The sequence below is a fragment of the Carcharodon carcharias genome, chromosome 3 (genome assembly GCF_017639515.1).
Source record: "Carcharodon carcharias isolate sCarCar2 chromosome 3, sCarCar2.pri, whole genome shotgun sequence".
NCBI lineage: Eukaryota > Metazoa > Chordata > Chondrichthyes > Lamniformes > Lamnidae > Carcharodon > Carcharodon carcharias.
Window position 1 is genome coordinate 160,732,294 of NC_054469.1, and position 21,764 is coordinate 160,754,057.

Here is a 21,764-nt window from a genome sequence, read left to right on the forward strand (position 1 = left end):
TTGACGGAATCAGTAATTTACATTATACAGGATTCTTTCAAGCTCATCAGTGCTCACAGCACACGCTGCACGATGAGAATTCTCCTTCTCAACTTGACAAGAGATTTGTACAGAAAATTAAAAAGGCAAATTACAATTCTCCTTATCCCTTAATTCATCCGTCTTTCGTATGAGACATTAAACAGAGGCCCCACATGCCTGCTCAGGTGGATATAAAAGATCCCATGCACTATTTCAGAGAGGTGGGGAGTTATCCCAAGTATCCTGGCCAAATTTATCCCTCAATCAACATAACGGAAAGCACATCACACTGCTGTTTGTGGGAGTTTGCTGAATGCAAATTAGTTACCGTATTTACTATTTACAACAGTGACTATACTTCAAAAAGTACTTCATTGGCCATAAAGTGCCTTGAGATATCTGGTGGCCATGAAAAGTGCCTTTAAATGCAAATCTTTCTTTCTTAATTAAAAGGATTAGTCCACTCAGGGCTCTGCTTTAGACAAAAAGCAACTTATTCTAGAAAATACTGATGAAATCCACTTTTGGAAGATGGCCTGGACAAGCTCCTGGCAGATCACCAACCTTACCCACATTATGGCAACCATCATCCCATTCAGCACCCTTGTTATGGGGCATAATCCCTTGTGCCTAAATCAGACTACTGTGTACACATCTGTTCACACAAGATCAGGGGTCAATTTTCTTATTTCTTCTCCCCTCCAGTTTACACGATGGACCATTGTTAGCCTATATCTTGAAAGCTATTTCCTACATCTGGTTCTCAAAATGGTTGAGAGCCAAAACCCTGAACTGTGCAATAATTTCAGAGAGTTTCTGACACTGAATTCAGCCTCCCTCTCCCATTAGGGTGCCAGTTTGGGTTGCAAACCCTGCCCTGCCCTGTCCCGCTCAAGGGAGAGGTGATTGTGTAGTGGTATTGTTGCTGGACTAGTAATCCAGAGACCCAGGGTAAGGCTCTGGGGACCCACCACGGCAGATGGTGGAATTTGAATTCAATAAATAAAATCTGGAATTAAATTGTGTTGTGCGGCACTACCACTGTGCTAAATGGGAAAGATTTTGAATAGGCCTAGCAACTCAAGACTTGGCATTCATGGAGGTGCTGTGGACCATCAGCAGCAGAATTGCACTCCAACACAATCTGCAACCTCATGGCCCGGCATGTCCCCCACTCTACCATTACCATCAAGCTAGAGGATCAACCTTGGTTCAATGAAGAGTGCAGGAGGGCGAGCCAGGAGCAGCACCTGGCACATCTAATGGTGAAGCTATAAAACAGGACTACTTGCACACCAAACAGCAAGTGATAGACAGAGCTAAGCGATCCCACAACCAACGGATCAGATCTAAGCTCTGCAGTCCTGCCACATCCAGTCATGAATGGTGGTGGACAATTAAACAACTCATTGGAGGAGGTGGCTCCACAAATATCCTTATCCTCAATAATGGAGGAGCCCAGCACAGCAGTGCAAAAGATAAGGCTGAAGCATTCGCAACAATTTTCAGCCAGAAGTGCTGAGTGGATGATCCATCTCTGCCTCCTCTGGAGGTCCCCAGCATCACAGGTGCCAGTCTTCAGCCAATTCGATTCACTCCACTTGATATCAAGAAACAGCTGAAGGTACTGGATACTGCAAAGGCTATGGGCCTTGACAACATTCCGGCAATAGTACTGAAGACTTGTGCTCCAGAACTTGCTGTGCCCCTGGCCGAGCTGGTCCAGTACAGCTACAACACTGGTATCCACCCAGCTATGTGGAAAATTGCTCAAGTACTTCCTGTACACAAAAAGTAGGGCAAATCCAACCCAGCCAATTACCGCCCCATCAGTCTACTCTCCATCATCAGTAAAGTAACGGAAGGGGTCATCAACAGTGCTATCAAGCGACACTTGCTTAGCAATAACCTGCTCACTGGATGCCCAGTTTGGGTTCTGCCAGGGCCACTCCATTCCTGACCTCATTACAGTCTTGGTTCAAACATGGACAAAAGAGCTGAACTCCCGAGGTAAGGTGAGTGTGACTGCCCTTGACATCAAGGCTGCATTTAATCAACTGTGACATCAAGGAACCCTAGCAAAACTGCAGTCAATGGGAATCAGGGGGAAAACTCTCCGCTTGTTGGAGTCATACCTAGCACAAAGTACGATGGTTCCGGTTGTTGGGAGTCAGTCAACTCAGCTCCAGGACATCACTGCAGGAGTTTCGCAGGGTAGTGTCATAGGCCCAACCACCTTCAGCTGCTTCATCAATGACCTTCCTTCCATCATAAAGTCAGAAATGGGGATGTTCGCTAATGATTGCACAATGTACAGTACCATTCGCGACTCCTCAGATACTGAAGCAGTCCAGGTCCAAATACAGCAAGACCTGGACAATATCCAGGCTTGGGCTGAGAAGTGGCAAGTAACATTTGTGCCACATGTGTCAGCCAATGACCATCTCCAACAAAAGAGAATCCAACCATCGCCCCTTGATGTTCAATGGCATTACCATCACTGAATTCCCCACTATCAACATTTTGAGGGTTACCATTGACCAGAAACTGAACTGGACTAGCCATGTAAATACTGTGGCTACAAGAGCAGTTCAGAGGCTAGGAATCGTGCGATGAATAACTCACTTCCTGACTCCCCAAAGCCTGTCCACCATCTACAAGGCACAAGACAGGAGAGTGATGGAATACTCCCCACTTGCCTGGATGAGTGCAGCTCCTACAACACTGAAGAATCTGGGCACCATCCAGGACAAAGCAGTCCGTTTGATTAGCACCACATCCACAAACATTCACTCCCTCCACCAATGACGTACAGTAGCAGCAGTGTGCACCCTCTACAAGATGCACTGCAGGAACTCACTAAGGCTCCTTAGACAGCACCACTACCAACTAGAAGGACAAGATAAGCAGATAGATGGGAACACCATCACCTGGAAGTTCCCCTTCAAGTCACTCACCATCCTGACTTGGAAATATATCACCGTTCCTTCACTGTCGATGGGTCAAAATCCTGGAACTCCCTTCCTAACAGCACTGTGGGTGTGCCTCACCACATGGACTGTAGCAGATCAAGGCAACAGCTCACCACCGCCTTCTCAAGGGCAACTAGGGATGAGTAATAAATGCTGACCCAGCCAGCGAAGCCCACATCCCGTGAAGGAATTTTAAAAACCTTCCCCCTTCCAGAATGTTTTTTGCCACAACTGACACCTTATGGAAACAGTAGGGGGTGGGGTGTCTTTAGAGAACATGGGCATTTGCTAACCTTGGTGACAGTACTAAGCATGGTGCAAATACTTTTGCACTGCTTTTCCCAGCTTTACAGAGTAGGTACGGCCTACTCCCAAATACGGCCTTGCCCAAGGACATCATTGCAATCATCCTATGCTACATACAGCTTAATGGCCAACCCAAAATCATTGGTGAGTAAATCAGCAGGCTATTATCCCTTGGGTACATGTCAAGCATCCTTGACCAACTAGCCAAAAGAATTGGCAGTGTCCTGGGAGCATGGATTGCATCCATCAACAAAGCTGCTTGTACTAGGTGCTTGCAAAATCATAGCAGCAGGGAACCCCTGATGTCTACATCAGGCCCCAGGACTTAGTATTGTGGATCAGGTAACCACCTTGAAGTTTTCTTGCACGATAAACATGATCAAATTTTAACACGGCTATTTAACAGTGTGATACACATCAGTATAAACAACATAGGAAGAAAGAGGAATGTGGTCCTGCAATCAGAATTTAGGGAGGTAGCTAAGAAATTAGCAAGCATGACCTCAAAAGTAGCAATCTCTGGAGTACACCCCATACCACACGCAAGTGAGTACAGAACTAGGAGGAAAAAGAAATAAATGCATGGCTGGAAAGATGGGGCAGGAGGGAGGGCTTTAGATTCCTGGGCCATTGGGATCAGTTCTGAGGGAGATGGAACCTGCACGGACCAGGCGCGTTACACATAAACAAAGCCAGAACCAATTTCTTTATGGGACAATTTGCTAGTACTATTGGGGTAGGTTTAAATTAAATTGACAGAGGTGTGAGAAATCAGGAGGTAAAACAAGAATGGAATACCAAGGTGCACAGAATATTGGGAGAGACAGCTAGCACTAGAGAAGAAATTACTAAGTTATTAAGTGGGTTCAATGTAAGAGGGGAAGCCCAAATTAGGCTTACTGTGCACGAGTGTGATATATGTGGAGTGTGATATATGTGGAGTGTGATATATGTGGAGTGTGATATATGTGGAGTGTGATATATGTGGAGTGTGATATATGTGGAGTGTGATATATGTGGAGTGTGATATATGTGGAGTGTGATATATGTGGAGTGTGATATATGTGGAGTGTGATATATGTGGAGTGTGATATATGTGGAGTGTGATATATGTGGAGTGTGATATATGTGGAGTGTGATATATGTGGAGTGTGATATATGTGGAGTGTGATATATGTGGAGTGTGATATATGTGGAGTGTGATATATGTGGAGTGTGATATATGTGGAGTGTGATATATGTGGAGTGTGATATATGTGGAGTGTGATATAGTGGAGTGTGATATATGTGGAGTGTGATATATGTGGAGTGTGATATATGTGGATGTGATATATGTGGAGTGTGATATATGTGGAGTGTGATATATGTGGAGTGTGATATATGTGGAGTGTGATATATGTGGAGTGTGATATATGTGGAGTGTGATATATGTGGAGTGTGATATATGTGGAGTGTGATATATGTGGAGTGTGATATATGTGGAGTGTGATATATGTGGAGTGTGATATATGTGGAGTGTGATATATGTGGAGTGTGATATATGTGGAGTGTGATATATGTGGAGTGTGATATATGTGGAGTGTGATATATGTGGAGTGTGATATATGTGGAGTGTGATATATGTGGAGTGTGATATATAAGATTGGTGAGTTGCAGGCGCAGATGGTCACATGAAAATATAATGTGGCGATAACGGAGACCTGGCTCAAAGAAGGGCAGGACTAAATATTCCTGGATACAGAATGTTCGTAGGAGGGAAGGAAAGAATGGAGCAGAGGTGGCAGAATTAAGGAGAACATTACAGTGCTTCAAAAGGGGTCAAGGAGAGAATCTATTTGGCTAGAGCTAAGAAACAAAAAAAAAGGTGCAATTACATTGCACAGAGTAGTCTCTATTGGCCATCAACTAGTAGGAAAGATGCAGAGTAAAGGAACAAATTTGGAAGGAAATTACAGAAGTGCAAGAATTATAGAATAGTTATAATGGGGAGACTTAAATTATCCAAATATAGACTGGGATAGTAGTGGTGTAAAGGGCAGAGAGGTGCAAGAGGTATTTTTCTGCAGCAGGAGGTTTCCAGTCCAATGAGAAAGAAAACATTGCTGTACCTGGCTCTTGGGAATAAGGTGGGTTTCAGCAGGGGAACATTTAGAGGATGGTGATCATTTTATCATAAGGCTTAGGTTGGCAATGGAAAAGGACAAAGAACAATTTAGAATAAGAATAATTAACTGACAGAAAGCTAACTTCATTGGGGTAAAAATGATTCCAAATTTATCTGGACCAGATTCCAAATTTATCTGGGCCTGATCCCAAAAGCTGGCTAACAAACTTGTAACTGAATTGTAACAGGTGGCTTTTAAAGAGATAATTTGGGTGCACTCAAGGTATATTTCTATGATGGGAAAAGGCAGGCAGAATCCAGGGCTCCTTGGTTGATGAAAGAGACAAAGAGTAGGGCAAAGTAGAAAAAGTGTGCATATGACAGATGTCAGGCAGATAATACAATTCAGAACCAGGCTGAATATGGAAGGCTCAGAGGGCAATTGAAATAGCAATTAAGCGAAGCAAAGAGTGTGAGAAAAGAGACTAGCAGCTAGCGTAAAAGGGAATGCAAAATTCTCCAATAGGCATATAAATAGTAAAAGGGTGGTAAGAGGAGAAGTAGGGCCAACTAGAGATCAAAAAGGAGATTTATGCATGGAGGAAGGGGCATGGCTGAGGTACTAAATTAATATATTTCATCTATCTTTTACCAAGGAAGAAGATGCTGCCCAGGGCATGGTGAAAAAAGGACAAAGTTCAGACAACCCAAAGGGTTTAAAAATAATAAGATGGTATTGATAGGTTTCTTAAAGTTGATAAGGATTGGACGAGATGCATCCAAGGATACTGGATACAAAGGCACCATTGTTCAAAAAAGGATGTAAGGTTAAGCCCAGCAACTACAAGCCAGTCAGTTTAACCTTGGTGCTGGGAAGCTTTTTTAAATGATAAATCAGGACGAAATTATTAGCCACCTGGGCAAATCCAGATTAATTAGGAAAGCCAACACAATTTAAGGACAAATTGTGTTTAAATAACTTGCATGAATTTTCTGATTAGATAACAGAGGCCTGATGAGGGTAATGCTGTTGATTTGGTGTACATGTACTTCTAAAAGGCATTTGGTAAAGTGCCACAAAAACTTGCAAGCAAAGTGAGAGCTCATGAAATAAGAGACAGTAGCAACAAAGATGCAAAATCGACTTAATGACGTGAAACACAGTAATAGTGAACTGTTTGTTGCACTGGAGGAAGGTTTATTGAGGAGTTCTGTAATTGTCAGTGTTCGGATCCCTGCTCTTCCTAATATATATTTTTTCTAGAAAACACTGAATGGTTAGGATCTGAAATCCATTGCCTGAGAATGTGGTGGAGGCAGGATTAATCCGGGCGTTCATAGGAAATTGGATTGTTATCTGACAAAGAAAAATGTGCAGGGCTAAAGGACACTCGTGAGGGCAATGGTTCCTCAGGCGAGCGCAGCAAAAGTCATGTTCAGGGCACCACGGGTGGCTCAGCTGCACAGGTGGGAAGGAAGAAAGAAGAGTGGAAGAGGAATAGAAGTAGGAGATTCCATAGATAGGGGAGCAGACCAGCGTTTCTGCGGCTGTAGACACAACTCCAGGATGGTATAAAAACAAAAAACTGCGGATGCTGGAAATCCAAAACAAAAACAGAATTACCTGGAAAAACTCAGCAGGTCTGGCAGCATCGGTGGAGAAGAAGAGAGTTGACGTTTCTAGTCCTCATGACCCTTGAACGTCAACTCTTTTCTTCTCTGCCGATGCTGCCAGACCTGCTGAGTTTTTCCAGGTAATTCTGTTTTTGGCCAGGATGGTATGTTGCCTTCCCTTCCTGGTGCTAGGGTCAAGGATATCACAGTGGCTGCAGGACACTCTTAAGGGGTATGGTGAAAAGCCAGAGGTCATGGTTCACATTGGTACCAAAACACAGGTAGAAAGAGGGACAAGGTCCTGAAAGCAGATTTTAGGGAGCTAGGTAATACATTAAAAAGCAGGACCTCAGAAATAGTAATCTCCGATTACTACCAGTGTCACGTGCTAGTGAGCATAGAAACAGGAGGTTAGAACTGATGAATGTGTGGCTGGAGAGATGATGCAGGAGGGAGGGGTTCAGATTCCTGGGGCATTGTGACCGGTTCTAGGGGAGCTGGGACCGATGCAAGCAAGACGGCTTGCACCTCAATGGGGTCTGGACCAATACCCTTGCTGGAAAGTTTGCTAGTGATGTTGAAGAGGGTTTAAAGTAGTTTGGTAGGAGTTGGGAACTTGCAGGTAAGACTCAGATGGGGCAAAATCAGAAATGCTAATGGAAGGCAGAAAATCAATAAGCAAGTCTGGAAGAGAGGAAAGGAAAGATAGAAAAGAGAGCTTGGCAGTGTTCAAAGATATATACTTCAATGCAAGGCGTTTGGCAAATAAAGCAGACGACCTAAGGGCACAGGTAGAAACTTGGCAGCATAATATCATGCAGAAACATGGCTTAAAGGTCAGGAATGGCAGCTCAACATTTCTGGTTACGGGGGTTTTCAAATGTAATGGAGAGGGAGATATGGCAACTTTGGTTGGAGAAAAATTACAGCTGTGAGGAGGGATGATATATTAGAAGGATCATCAATTGAGGCCATATGGATCGAGCTTAGGAACAAAACAAAAGGGGCAGTTACACTACTGGGAGTGTACTATAGAATTTTTTAAGGAAGTAACAAGGAGGATTGATGATGGTCGTGCAGTTGATGTGGACTACATGGATTTTAGTCAGACTTTTAACAAGGTCCCATATGGCAGACTGGTTAAAAAAGTAAAAGCCTGTGGGATCAGGGGGAATGCAGCAAGCTGGATTCAAAATTGGCTCAGTGGCAAGAAACAAAAAGTTATTACTGATGGATGGTTTTGTGACTGAAAGGCTGTTTCCAGTGGAATTCCTCAGAGCTCAATACTCGGTCCCTGCTTTTGGTGGTATATATTAATGATTTGGATGTAAATGTAGGCTTCTGTGGGGGGGGGTGTAACCAAGAAGTTTGCAGATAATGCAAAAATTGGTCATGCAGTAGATAGCGAGAAGGATTACTGTGGACTGCAGGAAGATAGCAATGGACTGATCAGGTGGGCAGAGAAGTGGCAAATGGAATTCAACCCAGAGAAGTTAGATGATGCATTTGGGCAGGTCAAACAAGGCAAGGGATTACACAATAAATGGAAGCATATTGACAGGAGTAGAGGAAGTGAGAGACCCTGGAGTGAATGTCCACAGGTCCCTGAAGGTAGCACGAGAGGTTAATAAGGTGGTTAAGAAAGCATATGGAATCCTTTCATTTATCAGCCGAGGTATAGAATATAAGAGCTGGGAGATTATGCTGGAACTATATAAAACATTAGTTAGGCCACGGGTACTGTGTACAGTTCTGATCATCTCATTGCAGAAAGGATGTAATTGCATTAGAGAGGGTACAGAGGAAATTTTACGGGTATTTTGCCAGGGCTGGAAAATTGCAGCTACGAAGAAAGATTGGATAGGCTGGGATTGTGCTCTTTGGACCAGAGGAGGCTGAGGGGAGATTTGATTGGGATGTACAAAATTGTGAGAAGCCTTGATAGAGTGGATGGGAAGGGCCTATTTACTTTAGCAGACAGGTCAGTGACTAGGGGGCATAGATTTAAAGCGATTGGTAGAAAGATTAAAGCCGAAACGAGGAAACATTATCACCCAGAGGGGGTCTGGAATTCACTGCCTGGAAGGGTAGTAGAGGCAATTCATTTGAAAGGTGTCTGGATATGCACCTCATGTGCCATAACTTGCAGGGCTATGGATCAAATGCTGGCAGTGGGATTAGGCCGGGTGGCTCATTTTTCAGCCAGTGCAGACACAATGGGTCAGGTGGCCTCGTTCTGTACGCAGACTTTCCATGATCCTGAGACGGATGAATGGCACCAGGTAAATTGCTCCTGCACAGGGCCAGCATGGACACAATGGGTCAAATGGCCTCCTTCTGTAGTGTGATTCAATGGTGCCAGGCAAGATTTAAAAAGCCTATTGACACAATTAAGACCTCATCTCATCCAAAAGGAAAGTCTACCCAACCGAGGATTCACAAAAAGCCAGAAGTTACAATGTAGACTATTGGTTGCAAATGAGCACTACACTGTTCTTAACAGTACAGAATAACAATCTAAAACTAAAATCATGTCTTCTTGCATATATTGAGAGAAGTCAATGTTATAACCAGCCAAGAGGAACTGAAGGGTGTTGTCCAAAAGGCCTTATACAATGGAATTAATGGAGGTGGTCACAAACCAACTAAAATGCTGGATTGTGCAATTAACTTTTGACATTGCCGCTGCTGTGAACAAACTCTATTTCAAGCCCTAAAGTTTAACCATTTTTGTGATCCAGCTCTCAACTTCACAACTAAGGGGAGAGGTGCATGATCTACTTCCAGACAGCTATCAATATCCACAGATTGCCTAGGCATAATCCCTCATTCCATAAACTCAGATTGTAAAAAGAACTGAAACCCATACGTTTCATCATGCTAAACTGGGAACAAATTAGGTTTTTAGGTCATTTCTTTCTAACTTATCTTCCTGCTTAAACAAAAATATTGCAAAATTCTAATCAAACATAAGGTTGAACAAATTGGCAAAATACACAAACTTCAAACAGCCTTTCAATTCTGTAATACAGATATAAAGACCTAGAATATGCAAATAGCCTGACCTAGACTTATTTGATCAGACTGAATTCATTTATCTTGCATGAATATAGGAGTGCCCCTCAAGAAATAATTTATTTTAATTAAAAAGCACAAAGACAAAGAGTGAAAATGATACCAATCTGAAGTATCTCAAGTCAAAAAGTGAGTTCCCATTATTGCCTACAATTATTTCACACAACTTGTGAACAAGTTTATAAAACTAGTTTAATTATCAGCTGTGGCTCAGTGGTAGCACTGTCATGCAGCTCAAAAGGTTGTCAGTTCAATTTCCACTCTAGAGATTGGAGCAAATAATTTAGGCTGACACTTCAGGTGCAGTGCTACACTGTCAGAAGTCCAGTCTTTCATAAGAAAGATTAAATTCAGGCCCCATCTGCCAAGTTGAGTTTAAAAAAATGGCACACAGCACTATGCAAAGAAGAGCAGTGCAGACTTCCCTGCTGGCCTGGCTAATATTTACATTTTAACCAATATTACTAAAAAGCAAGATTATCTGATCATCATCTCATTGCTGTCTGTGTGGCATTGCTGTGGACAAACTGGATGCAATATTTCCTGTGTTGCATCAATGACTACACTTCAAAAGCTGTAAAGCACTATAGAACATGTTGAGATTGTTAAAGTAGTGAAAGATGTTATATAAATTTAAGTTATTTCTTCTTTCCTAGATGTTGGTATTAAATTTACTGCTTTGAAATGCAGCTAGTAAACATACTCAAACAAATTCTAACTATAGTACAGTTAACTTATAGGCATTTGTTTGAGATTACTAACATGCCAATACTGGTAGAGAATTTTCACCTACCTAGTTGGGAGGTACAGTCCTGTACTGAAACTCCCAAAAATTTGAACCTGTGGACAAAACATACAGGTATTATTCAGTACAAAATATCACATTTAATTATTTAGGCAATACAACCACAGATTTTAGTTTGTCAGTTTGCTATGTGTCATTCACTGAACATGCAATACCTAATCATTCTGAATTCACAGAACAGAAAAGGGATTCATTATGTTGAGGAAAACTAAATATTTTTCAAAGGGAATGTTATAGCTAGCAACAATATAAATGTATTTCAACTTTTAATCCAGTGTTATATTGATTAGAAACATGAATTTTTTTAAATGTTTTGGTGCATTATAGCTCAGTGAATGTGGCAAGAAGTCCTGATCAGTGCTACAATTAACCCATTTCATTGAAGGCACCATCATTGACTTTAGTAGGCCTAGTCAAGCAAGATGAAATTTGTGCAAATGTACACAGCTGTAAGGATTTCCATGCTCCTGATGCATGTTGATTTCATTTGAAGAAAAGTCTGGGCCTCATACTGTCCAGAAAGAACTTTAGCAAGCTACAAGCTGCTAGCATCCATGGACCCATGGTGTTCCATGAATACCTACCTTCAGAAAAGGTGAAAGGAACTGTTTAGTTTACCTGCATTGGAAAGAATTGGCAATGGAAGTGTATGAAATGTAGAAAATTGCACAAATTTGGACTTGGATTTTTTAAACTAACAATGTCAACTTTGCTTTTCATGATTTGACATTTCTCGCTCTTATTTGATTTGACATTTCTTGCTCTTATTTTTAAAGAGAGAATTCCTGGAATTTTATCTGGCTGCCTTAAAACAGATTTCCTTATGATCTTACAGCACTGGCAGATTCTGTTTTAAGATTCAGCATTCTTATTAGAAAACTCTGCTATGAATTATCACAGAACACCACCTCAGCAGAGTCTCAGTATTTTCTCGTATGTTTCATTCAGTGTAGTCACTCTGTTTTACTTTTGATTCATAAACAATGCAAAACATTTTGTATTGATATTATGGCTTCAGTCGAATATTTGAGTCCCAGATTCTGGAACAGCTAGTCAATCAGGTGACTTAATTTTAACTTAATTTGACCTCTTTGAATATTAATATACATATACACACACACACACACACACACACACACACACACACACACACACAGTTATTCCATATAAAAATACATACAAAAGCACACAGAAAATGCTTTGTAGATGAGGGTAGCATCTAAAATCTAGGTTACTTTTTGGCAAGTAAAATGTTAGTTTTAAAGAACTAAATTTGTTTTACAAATTTAGGATTTCTCCTGTCTGCACAAATAAGAGTTAAGGGAAAAATAGACTCGAGAAAATTATTTCATATTGTAATACTCACATCAGCTGCTGGCCAAAGCTCCTTGATAACAGACTCTATTCGTTTCACTACTTCTTTACGCATGGTTTCTTCTTCAGGACGCGGTGACACAAAATTGTAGAAGTCCATGATTTCTTCATGAAGACTAATAAAATTGAGAGAGAAATTTACATTAGAGCTCTGCAACAAAACTGAATTCTCAAGATGTTTATTTTCATGAGCCTCTCCTTCAAACTTTAAAAATAGTTTTTGATTACATATCGTTTTGTTTTACACGTTTAATTTTAAGTAATGCTTTCAATATGATTCAATTTGTAAGGAATATGTATGTTTTACATTATCCAGAACCACGTTCCAGAAGTTTACAAGCCAAGCTGGAAGAAAACTATGTTTAAAATCATTGTCCATAATTTTTAAATTCTAGCTTTATCAGTTTTGCTTATGTTAATTTGACATATTGATTTATATCCTTCTACCAGTAGCACTGCAGCACTTTAACATCTCCCAACTCCTCAGTCTGTACTGCTGAGAACCTCATACTATTGATGGATTTACAAACAAAATATAGGAGTTGCTCTGTACCTTCTGTTTCATATATGAACAGCATCCATAACCCTTACCATTTTACCTGTCCAGCTATGCCAATACTACCCCAACTCGCAATATTCTACTTATATCTTAGGAATGCATAGGAACCAGAACTATCTGCCTATATGTTTTTTTGTTTTATTCTTCCTTTGATTTGCTCCCTCCCTCCAGGCTCTGACTTGCATCAATGTTTCTAGGCCTCCCCTTTCTGAGCAATCAACTAATTCATAGCACAAAGGAGTGCAATACTTAGCCAGCCCTTGCAGCTGTGGCACAGAATGCCACATTAAGGCCAAATTTATGGAATTTGTCAAACAGGTTGTGATTGGTGTTTTTGTGGTGCAAATGCTTTCATTGTTGTTTCAATCTCAGTAGAGACCAGTAATTTTTTTTAAAGTTGGCAAAATTCAAAATCCCTGCTATTTACTGAAAGAACAAAGCCATAAAATTCCACAGCTTAAAACAGAAAAAATATTTACTATATAAGAATCAACAAAGCAAACACTATCTATCCTATGCTCTAACATCCAGAATTAACAAAAGTTAAACATGAAGTTATTAGGCAAATTGCAGTTGAATATAAACTATAAAATTGCACATTAAATAGCAGATACAACTAAGACAGATCTCACAAATTGGCTCAGCAGTAAACTCAGGTTTTGGTGAACACAGCCACAAAGTCCTTTTAACTCTGCCTTCCTCATGATCCTTCTAGAAGCTAGGATGATTCCGGGCTGGCAGCAACGCACAGCCAACCAGAGGTCCACAGGCATGGTCTGCATCACAAATGGCACACATCTGCAGAACCTGCTCAACTCAATCAGAATGGCGTAGATCCTATGTTATCTTCAAGTAACAGAAACAGCTGCAACAACTTAATCCCAGCTTCTGGAGCTGGACTCTACCTTCTTGAACTTGCCTGTTCTGCACCACTGGACTCATCAGCTGCCACTGCCCAGCTTGGACTAATCGGTGTTCTTATATATCGTTCAACCAGGGTCAGTTTGTCTAAAGTTTTGATTTCCAAACCTGTTTGTTTTTGTTTTGTTAGAAACGGGAAGGATCAGCTTCCTTTCTATGTTCTGCTTCCCTTTTCAGTTCAGTTTCTGTTTTCATTAAGTTCTGCCTCAAAAACTACAAATTTAAACTTAAAAACACAGGTTACCTCATTGTTAAAATGATGAATGCAGCAGGCTAGCTCATAATTATGAAGTCAAGCTAGGCCAATATCAGCCTGCAAAATCATTATCTGGAAACTCGCAGGGTTAAAAGAGAAGTCTAATTCCGCTCCCTTTGTTGGCAGAACATCATAGTGCATTGAGCTTATATTGTAACATTTATATTAATGTTATGGATAAAGTCTGTCATCCAGCCAAGTCAGAATTTGATACAGTGCTTTATCCTCCACCGTATTCTCTCTACCCACAGCCCCCTTCCAATCTGTTAGCCTTGCCCCCTCATTTGTCAGCACAACCCTTACCCTTTTCTAAAATTCCACCACTACTCCAACTGGACTCAGCGCTGCAGTCACAAGTTGCAACAGTGCAGTTGCTTGCTCCAGACTCTAGTCTGCTGTAAAGCTCTTGGATTCTTTCTCTGCCCCAGGACCAAAGCTCAGCAAACGGACCACTTACTAATTTATATTAGCCTCCTCTTCCCAGTCCAACCTTGCTCTCCACACATATTGGGTGAAGTATGGTGCGGACATTGTGAATTCAACATCAAAAGTAGATAAGGCATATAAAGAGAAGTTATGTTGATAATTATTCAGTAGGCAAAGCACTATTTCCCTTGGTAGCACGGTCAACAATATTTAAGACTGCCTTATAACTATTTCCACTTAGTTCTTTAGGGTGGAAATTCCTCAGTTAACTTATCTATTGAATGCAGAACAACCAAAAAATGTGGGACTATTTCATCTCAAGATTCAAATCTTCAAGAATGATGAAGAGTTATGGTATTTGAATTAACACTTTGTCAAACCATACATTCACTCCAGAAATCCTTAGACAACGCCTTCCAAACCCACGACTGCTACCATCTAGAAAGACAAGGGCAGCAGACACATGGGAACACCACCAGCTACAAGTTCCCCTCCAAGCTACTCACCACATTGAAGGAACGACAAATTGCCAAGTCAATGTCACTGGGTCAAAATCATGGAACTCCCTCCCTAACAGCAGTTCAAGGTGACAGCTCACCGCCATCTTCTCAAGGGCAACTAGAGATGGGCAATAAATGCTAGCTTAGCTGGTGATGACCACATCCCAAGAATGATTTTTTTAAACATCCTGTGTGATTATAGAAACAAAGAAAATAGGAGCAGAAGTAGGCCACTCGGCCCTGTGAGCCTGCTCCGCCATTCATTATGATCATGGCTGATCATCCAAGTCAATAGCCTGCTCCCGCTTTCTCCCCATATCCTTTGATCCCTTTTGTCCCAAGAGCTATATCTAACTCCTTCTTGTAAACGTACAACGTTTTGGCCTCAACTACTTTCTGTGAATTCCACAGGCTCACCACTCTCTGGGTGAAGAAATTTCTCCTCATCTCAGACCTAAATGGTCTACCCCATGTCCTCAGACTGTGACCCTTGGTTCTGGACTCCCCTACCATCCTTCTTGCATCTACCCTGTCTAGTTCTGTTAGAATTTTATAGGTTTCTGTGAGATCACCCGCCTCCCCACCAATCATTCTTCTGAACTCCAGCGAATACAATCCTAACCGACTCAATCTCTCCTCATATGTCAGTCCCACCATCCCAAGAATCAGTCTGGTAAACCTTTGCTGCACTCCCTCAAGAGCAAGAACATCCTTCTTCAGATAAGGAGGCCAAAACTGCACACAATATTCTAAGTGTGGTCTCACCAAGGTGCTGTATAATTGCAGCAAGACATCTCTGCTCCTGTACTCAAATCTTTCTCGCTATGAAGGCCAACATACCATCTGCATTCTTTACCGTCTGCTGCACCTGTATGCTTACTTTCAACGACTGGTGTACGAGAACACCCAGGTCTCGTTGCACATTCCCCCCTCTCAATTTATAGCCAGATAATAATCTGCCATCCTGTTTTTGCTACCAAAGTGGATAACCTCACATTTATCCACTTTATTGCACCTACCATGCATTTGCCCACTCACTCAGCTTGTCTAAATCACACTGAAGCATCTCTGCATCCTCCTCACAGCTCACCCTCCTACCTAGTTTTATGTCATCTGCAAATTTGGAGATATTACATTTAGCTCCCTCATCTAAATCATTAAAATATATTGTGAATAGCTGGGGTCCCAGCACCGATCCCTGCGGTACCCCACTAGTCACTGCCTGCCATTCGGAAAAAGACCCATTTATTCCTACTCTGTTTCCTGTCTGCCAATCAGTTTTCTATCCATCTCAATGCACTACCCCCAACCCCATGTGCTTTAATTTTACATGCTAATCTCTTATGTGGGACTTTGTCGAAAGCCTTCTGAAAGTCCAAATAAACCACATCCACTGGCTCCCCTCATCAACTCTACTAGTTATATTCTTGAAAAATACCAGTAGATATGTCAAGCATGATTTCCCTTTCGTAAATCCATGCTGACTCTGACCGATTCTGCCACTGTTTAAGTGCTCAGCTATTAAATCTTTTATAATAGACTCTAGAATTTTCCCCACTACCGATGTCAGGTTGACTGGTCTACATTTCCGTTTTCTCTCCACACCCCACCCCCGCCCACTTTTAAATAGTGGGGTTACATTAGCTACCCTCCAATCTGTAGGAACTGTTCCAGAGTCTATAGAATCTCGAAAGATGACCACCAATGCATCCACTATTTCTAGGGCCACTTCCTTAAGTACTCTGGGATGTAGATTATCAGGCACTGGGGATTTATCAGCCTTCAATCCCATCAATTTCTCCAACACCATTTCCTTACTAATACTGATTTCTTTCAGTTCCTCCCTCTCACTAAACCCTGTGTTCCCCAATATTTCTGGTATGTTATTTGTGTCCTCCCTTGTGAAGACAGAACCAAAGTATGTATTGAGTTGGTCAGCCATTTCTTTGTTCCCCCATTATAAATTCCCGTTCTTCAGACTGTAAGGGACCTACATTTGTCTTCACCAATCTTTTTCTCTTCACATACCTATAGAAACTTTTACAGTCAGTTTTTATGTTCCCCACAAGCTTACTCTCGTATTGTATTTTCCCCTTCTTAATCAATCCTTTAGTCTTCCATTGCTTAATTCTAAAGTGTTCCCAACCCTCAGGTCTGTTGTTTTTTTCTGGCCAATTTGTTTGCCTCTTCCATGGATCTAATACTATCTCTAATTTCCCTTGTAAGCCATGGTTTGGCCACCTTTCCTATTTTACTTTTGCGCCAGACAGGAATAAGCAATTGTTGCAGTTCAGCCATGCGTTCTTTGAACATTTGCCATTGCCTATCCACCATCATCCCTTTAAGTAACATTTCCCAATACATCATAGCCAACTTGCGTCTCATATCTTAGTTTCCCTTATTAGGATTCAGGACACAAGTCTCAGAATCAACTACGTCACTCTCCATCTTGATGAAGAATTCTATCATATTATGGTCGCTCATCCCCAAGGGGCCTCACATAACTAGATTGCCAATTATTCCTTTCTCATTACACAATACCCAGTCAAGGATGGCCTGTTCTTTAGTTGGTTCCTCAACGTATTGGTCCAGAAAACCATCTCATATACACTCCAGGAATTCCTCCTCTACGGTATTGTTACTAATTTGATTTGCCCAATCCATATGCAGATTAAAGTCACCCATAATTACAGATGTTCCTTTATTGCATGCATCTCTAATTTCCTGTTTAATGCCATTCCCAACATCACCACTATAGTTTGGAGGTCTATATACAACTCTCACTAACATTTTTTGCCCCTTAATGTTTCTCAGCTCTACCCATACAGATTCCACATCATCAGAGCTAAAATCTTTCCTCACTATTGTGCTAATTTCCTCTTTAACCAGCAATGCAACTCACCGCCTTTTCCTTTTTGGCTGTCCTTCCTAAATACTGGATACCCCTGGATGTTCAGTTCCCATCCCTGGTCACCCTGCAGCCATGTCTCCATTAACCTGACTATATTATACCTGTTTACATCTATTTGCACAGTTAATTCATCCACTTTATTGCAAATGCTCCTCGCGTTAAGGCACAAAGTCTTAAGGCTTGACTTTTTAACATTACTTGTCCCGTTCTCACTATTTTTCACTGAGGCCCTATTTGCTTCTTTCCCTTGATTTCTCTGCCTCTCACTTTTCTCATTCCCCTGTCTATCGTTCTTGTCCTTGAGTCCCTCTCCTCTGACTCCTTGAATATGTTCCCATCCCCCTACCATTTTAGGTTAAACCCTCCCCAACCACCCAAGCAAACATCCCCCCTAGGGCATCAGTCCTGGTCCTGCCCAGGTGTAGCCCGTCCAGTTTGTACTGGTCCCACCTCCCACAGAACTGGTCCCAACGTCCCAGGAATCTGAAACCCTCCCCCTCACAACATCTCTTCAGCCACGTATTCATCCGATATATCCTGCTATCTCTACTCTGACTAGCACGGGGCACTGGTAGTAATCCTGTGTATTTTATGTTGTATTCTACTTGAACTACAGAGCAGTGAGTGAACGAGCGTGTGAGTGAGGTCATCAGACACTTTCCAAACATGGAACAGTTCTCAAAATGTACTACTTGTTATTGGTGTGTGGAGGTCAAGTGATCCATGATATGCTTGTTCGGATGCTCAATGCATACATCCTTTCCTTGAAAGATAGTAATGTCTACTTGAGGATTAGGAGATTAAACTTTAAAGAAAGTTTTACCAATGTTAAGTAATCTGACAACCACCCAGATCCAGAGAACAAGTATTATTTTGCTTAGTGGATGCCTCAAATTTCTTGCCTTCAAAAGTCCTAAACTTTAAAGAGTATCGTGTGAGTTAGAAAACATTTTGTCTCCTATAATCACTACCATCAACACTTCAATTTAGTTTCTAATGCTATTTATTTTGTGGGGTCTGAAAAGTCACATACCACACTATAGAACTCCTTCCTTTTCCATCATGCAGTAACAGGGAATCATGATATGGCTTGTTTTTCGATAACCCTTGTAGAGAAGTTTCATCTCTGGATCCAAAAAGGCTGCTGCACTTTCAAAGTTCACTCCATTTTTATCAGCCCATTTTTAAACATTGAAGTAACTCTTAGGCTGAGTATTTCTTGAAACAGTCCAAGGCTGCATTTATCTGATTCACAAAGACTCTCCTGAGAAGAGGCACTGAATCAACCAGTTTTGCAGATCAGATAGAAAACCTGAAATCTAGCCACAGAGAAGTAGAACATTGCTGTGCTTACATCAAAGCACCTCTGCCTAAGGCATCCATTGTGAACTGCTGCAAGAAACATTCCACTAGCCAACAAGGCCTGCGAGAGCTTGTGCCTAGTTCCAAGCTATAGCTGGAACTTCTAGATAAACTGCTCATCCACATAACTTTGATAAGCAATTACTTCTGCTAAGTGCATTTGATAAGTAACATGGGGTCTGAGTTTTCGCTGCAAGTTTCTTACCCACTGTGTCAAAATGTTTTAACTCTTCAAGGTGAGCAGAACTTTGCGTATGGAAAAGCCATGTGGTGTGATAGAAAACAATGAGAAACAGGCCTAGGTGAATGTTCATTGCTGGGAAGAACCTGTGAAATAAAACAAATGCTTCACAATGGAACTAACTGGCAACCATAGGAGGTTAAGTCAATACCTATTGCCCAAGCTTGTATACAAGTGTAATCAGGTGGTTTAGCTACCAAATAGTAGCTACCTGCAGTAGCAACCAGCAGGAATGGTAAGCAGAAAAGGCCAGGAATATAGACTCATAGAGGTCTACAGCACAGAAAAAGGCCCTTTGGCCCATCGAGTCTGTGCCGGTCAAACAGGTACCTAACTGTTCTAATCACATTTTCCAGCACTAGGCCTATAGCCTTGTATGCCATGCACATCCAAATACTTCTCAAATGTAATGAGGGTTTCTGCCTCTACCATTTCAGGCAGTGAGTTCCAGATTCCCACTAGATGAAAAAATTCTTCCTCGCATCCCCTCTAAATCTCCTGCCCCTTTCCTTAAATCTATTCCCCCAGTTACTGATGCTTCCACCGAGGGGAAGAGTTCCTTATAGAATATAGAAGAAGTTGTCCAATGAACAAAAGTTGAAAATTTGGAACTGAAGTCAAACAACAACAAAGAAAGAAACAAAATTGCTAAAGAATGATTCAATATTGTGAAAGCAATATTGTTGAGCTGCCGAGTATTGCAGACTGAATTCTGTTTCTGCCAGAGGAGGGTGTGGCTAATTTGGGCATTATGCAAAGGAAGGGAAAGTTCATCATACAACGGAACATCACAAGAGTAAACTTCACCTTTGAGCTAAGTTTTCTTGGCATGGGACCCCTGCAATGCTTCCATAGTAACATATTTCACAGAAAAATATACTGTGCACTGAGAATTAGCAGAAAGTGTCTACTGTTTAAATAGAATATAAGTAATAGCTTTACACAAAGCCAACACATGAAGATGAAAATCAGAGTTTGTACTCCAAAATGTTTTAAATTGAAGATTAAGAGCATCACGTCAATAGGAATTTCCCCCGGTATACTCTGCACTTAGATTCTGCCAAAAAATTTGTTTAAAACTGTAAATTACACACATTTCCTAGCATATGTATATTACACCTATTTTGACAAAATTAAGCTATTATCTTGTGCAACAAGATTCATAATACCATTTATATAGCACAGTGGACCACTGTCAATTGACTATCTTCAAAGTAACATAATGAGTGTACCATTGATGTACTTAAAAGTATATGTAGAATATGCTTGCATGTGAAATAAATGGGACAGTGCTCTGCCTTTAAGATTGACATCCAAGATTTAATTTGCTTAGTAACACTGTTGAAATGATTTTATACATACTACTTCTGCCCCTGTTGCACATATTTTACAGCCAGTTATCAATGCAGAGTGTAATATTATACCCTCATTGAATTGATGCTTTGTTTTTGTTAGCTATATGGAAAATTCAGAGAATACTTGAAGTTGGGCTACTGAAGATTGTAATGATGCAGTGAAGCAAGTGTACTATAACAGGGGTTTTCAACTGGGTGTCAGGAAGCCCCTAAGGTCCAAGGGGTTTCAAAGCATCCACCAAATCTTCAGAAAATCTCTAAAATAATTTCACATTGAAGAAGAAAGCATTATCAAGTCAATGATCCCTGGAGGTATTAGTATTGATGACATGGTTCCCTGGAACTGATGAACTTCCTGTGGACTGATAGATGAATGGCTGAAAGAATTGACAATACTACACCACTGCTCCCCAACCTCAAATCAAAGATGGAGGTCTCCTGAGATTTGTGTGTGTAAACAGAAGAGACAGAGATCAGTTTGTACAGAGGCATCCTGCTGCTCAGGTGGTCGGTTGAAGGACATGAAATTGCTGGTCCAGTCACACCTTTGCCTTTCAAGATTCAGTGACACAGACAGACTGAGAAGCAGTTAATGTTACTCTTGTAACCAGCTTATTAAGTAAAATCAGCAATTTTTGAATATGTCAGAGATGCAAAGGGAATCCTTGAGTATCTTACTCCAAGACACCATAATGATTATTTCTGTGCGGGCTTTTGTAACACATTTCATTTTAATCCTGCACACTAGCTTAATGCCCGTGAAATTATTTTCCAGTCAGCCCATGTAATGTGCTAGCAAACTGCCTGATTTTAAACAGGGTTGCTATGTCAGGGGTATTGATTTTGTGGGGACAGCGTGACAGGCATACAAGTGTGATCTGTTTAATGTCTCACTAAACATGCAGCCGATATAAAAATACATTTCATCTGAAATAATGGCATCACATTTCTTGATTCATGAA

At 41.1% G+C, this 21,764-nt stretch overlaps 1 protein-coding gene across 8 annotated transcripts in view; it reads right to left on the reverse strand.

Moving 5' to 3' along the window:
• tent4a (terminal nucleotidyltransferase 4A) overlaps positions 1-21,764 on the reverse strand; it is a 90,713-nt gene that overhangs the window by 32,479 nt on the left and 36,470 nt on the right. For all 8 annotated transcript variants that reach the window (XM_041184508.1, XM_041184506.1, XM_041184505.1 and 5 more), the window contains exons 2-3: positions 12,264-12,387; positions 10,886-10,932 (exon numbers count right to left, since the gene is read on the reverse strand). In XM_041184508.1, the coding sequence (XP_041040442.1) occupies positions 10,886-10,932; positions 12,264-12,387 (171 nt within the window). The remainder of the gene's footprint in view (positions 1-10,885; positions 10,933-12,263; positions 12,388-21,764) is intronic.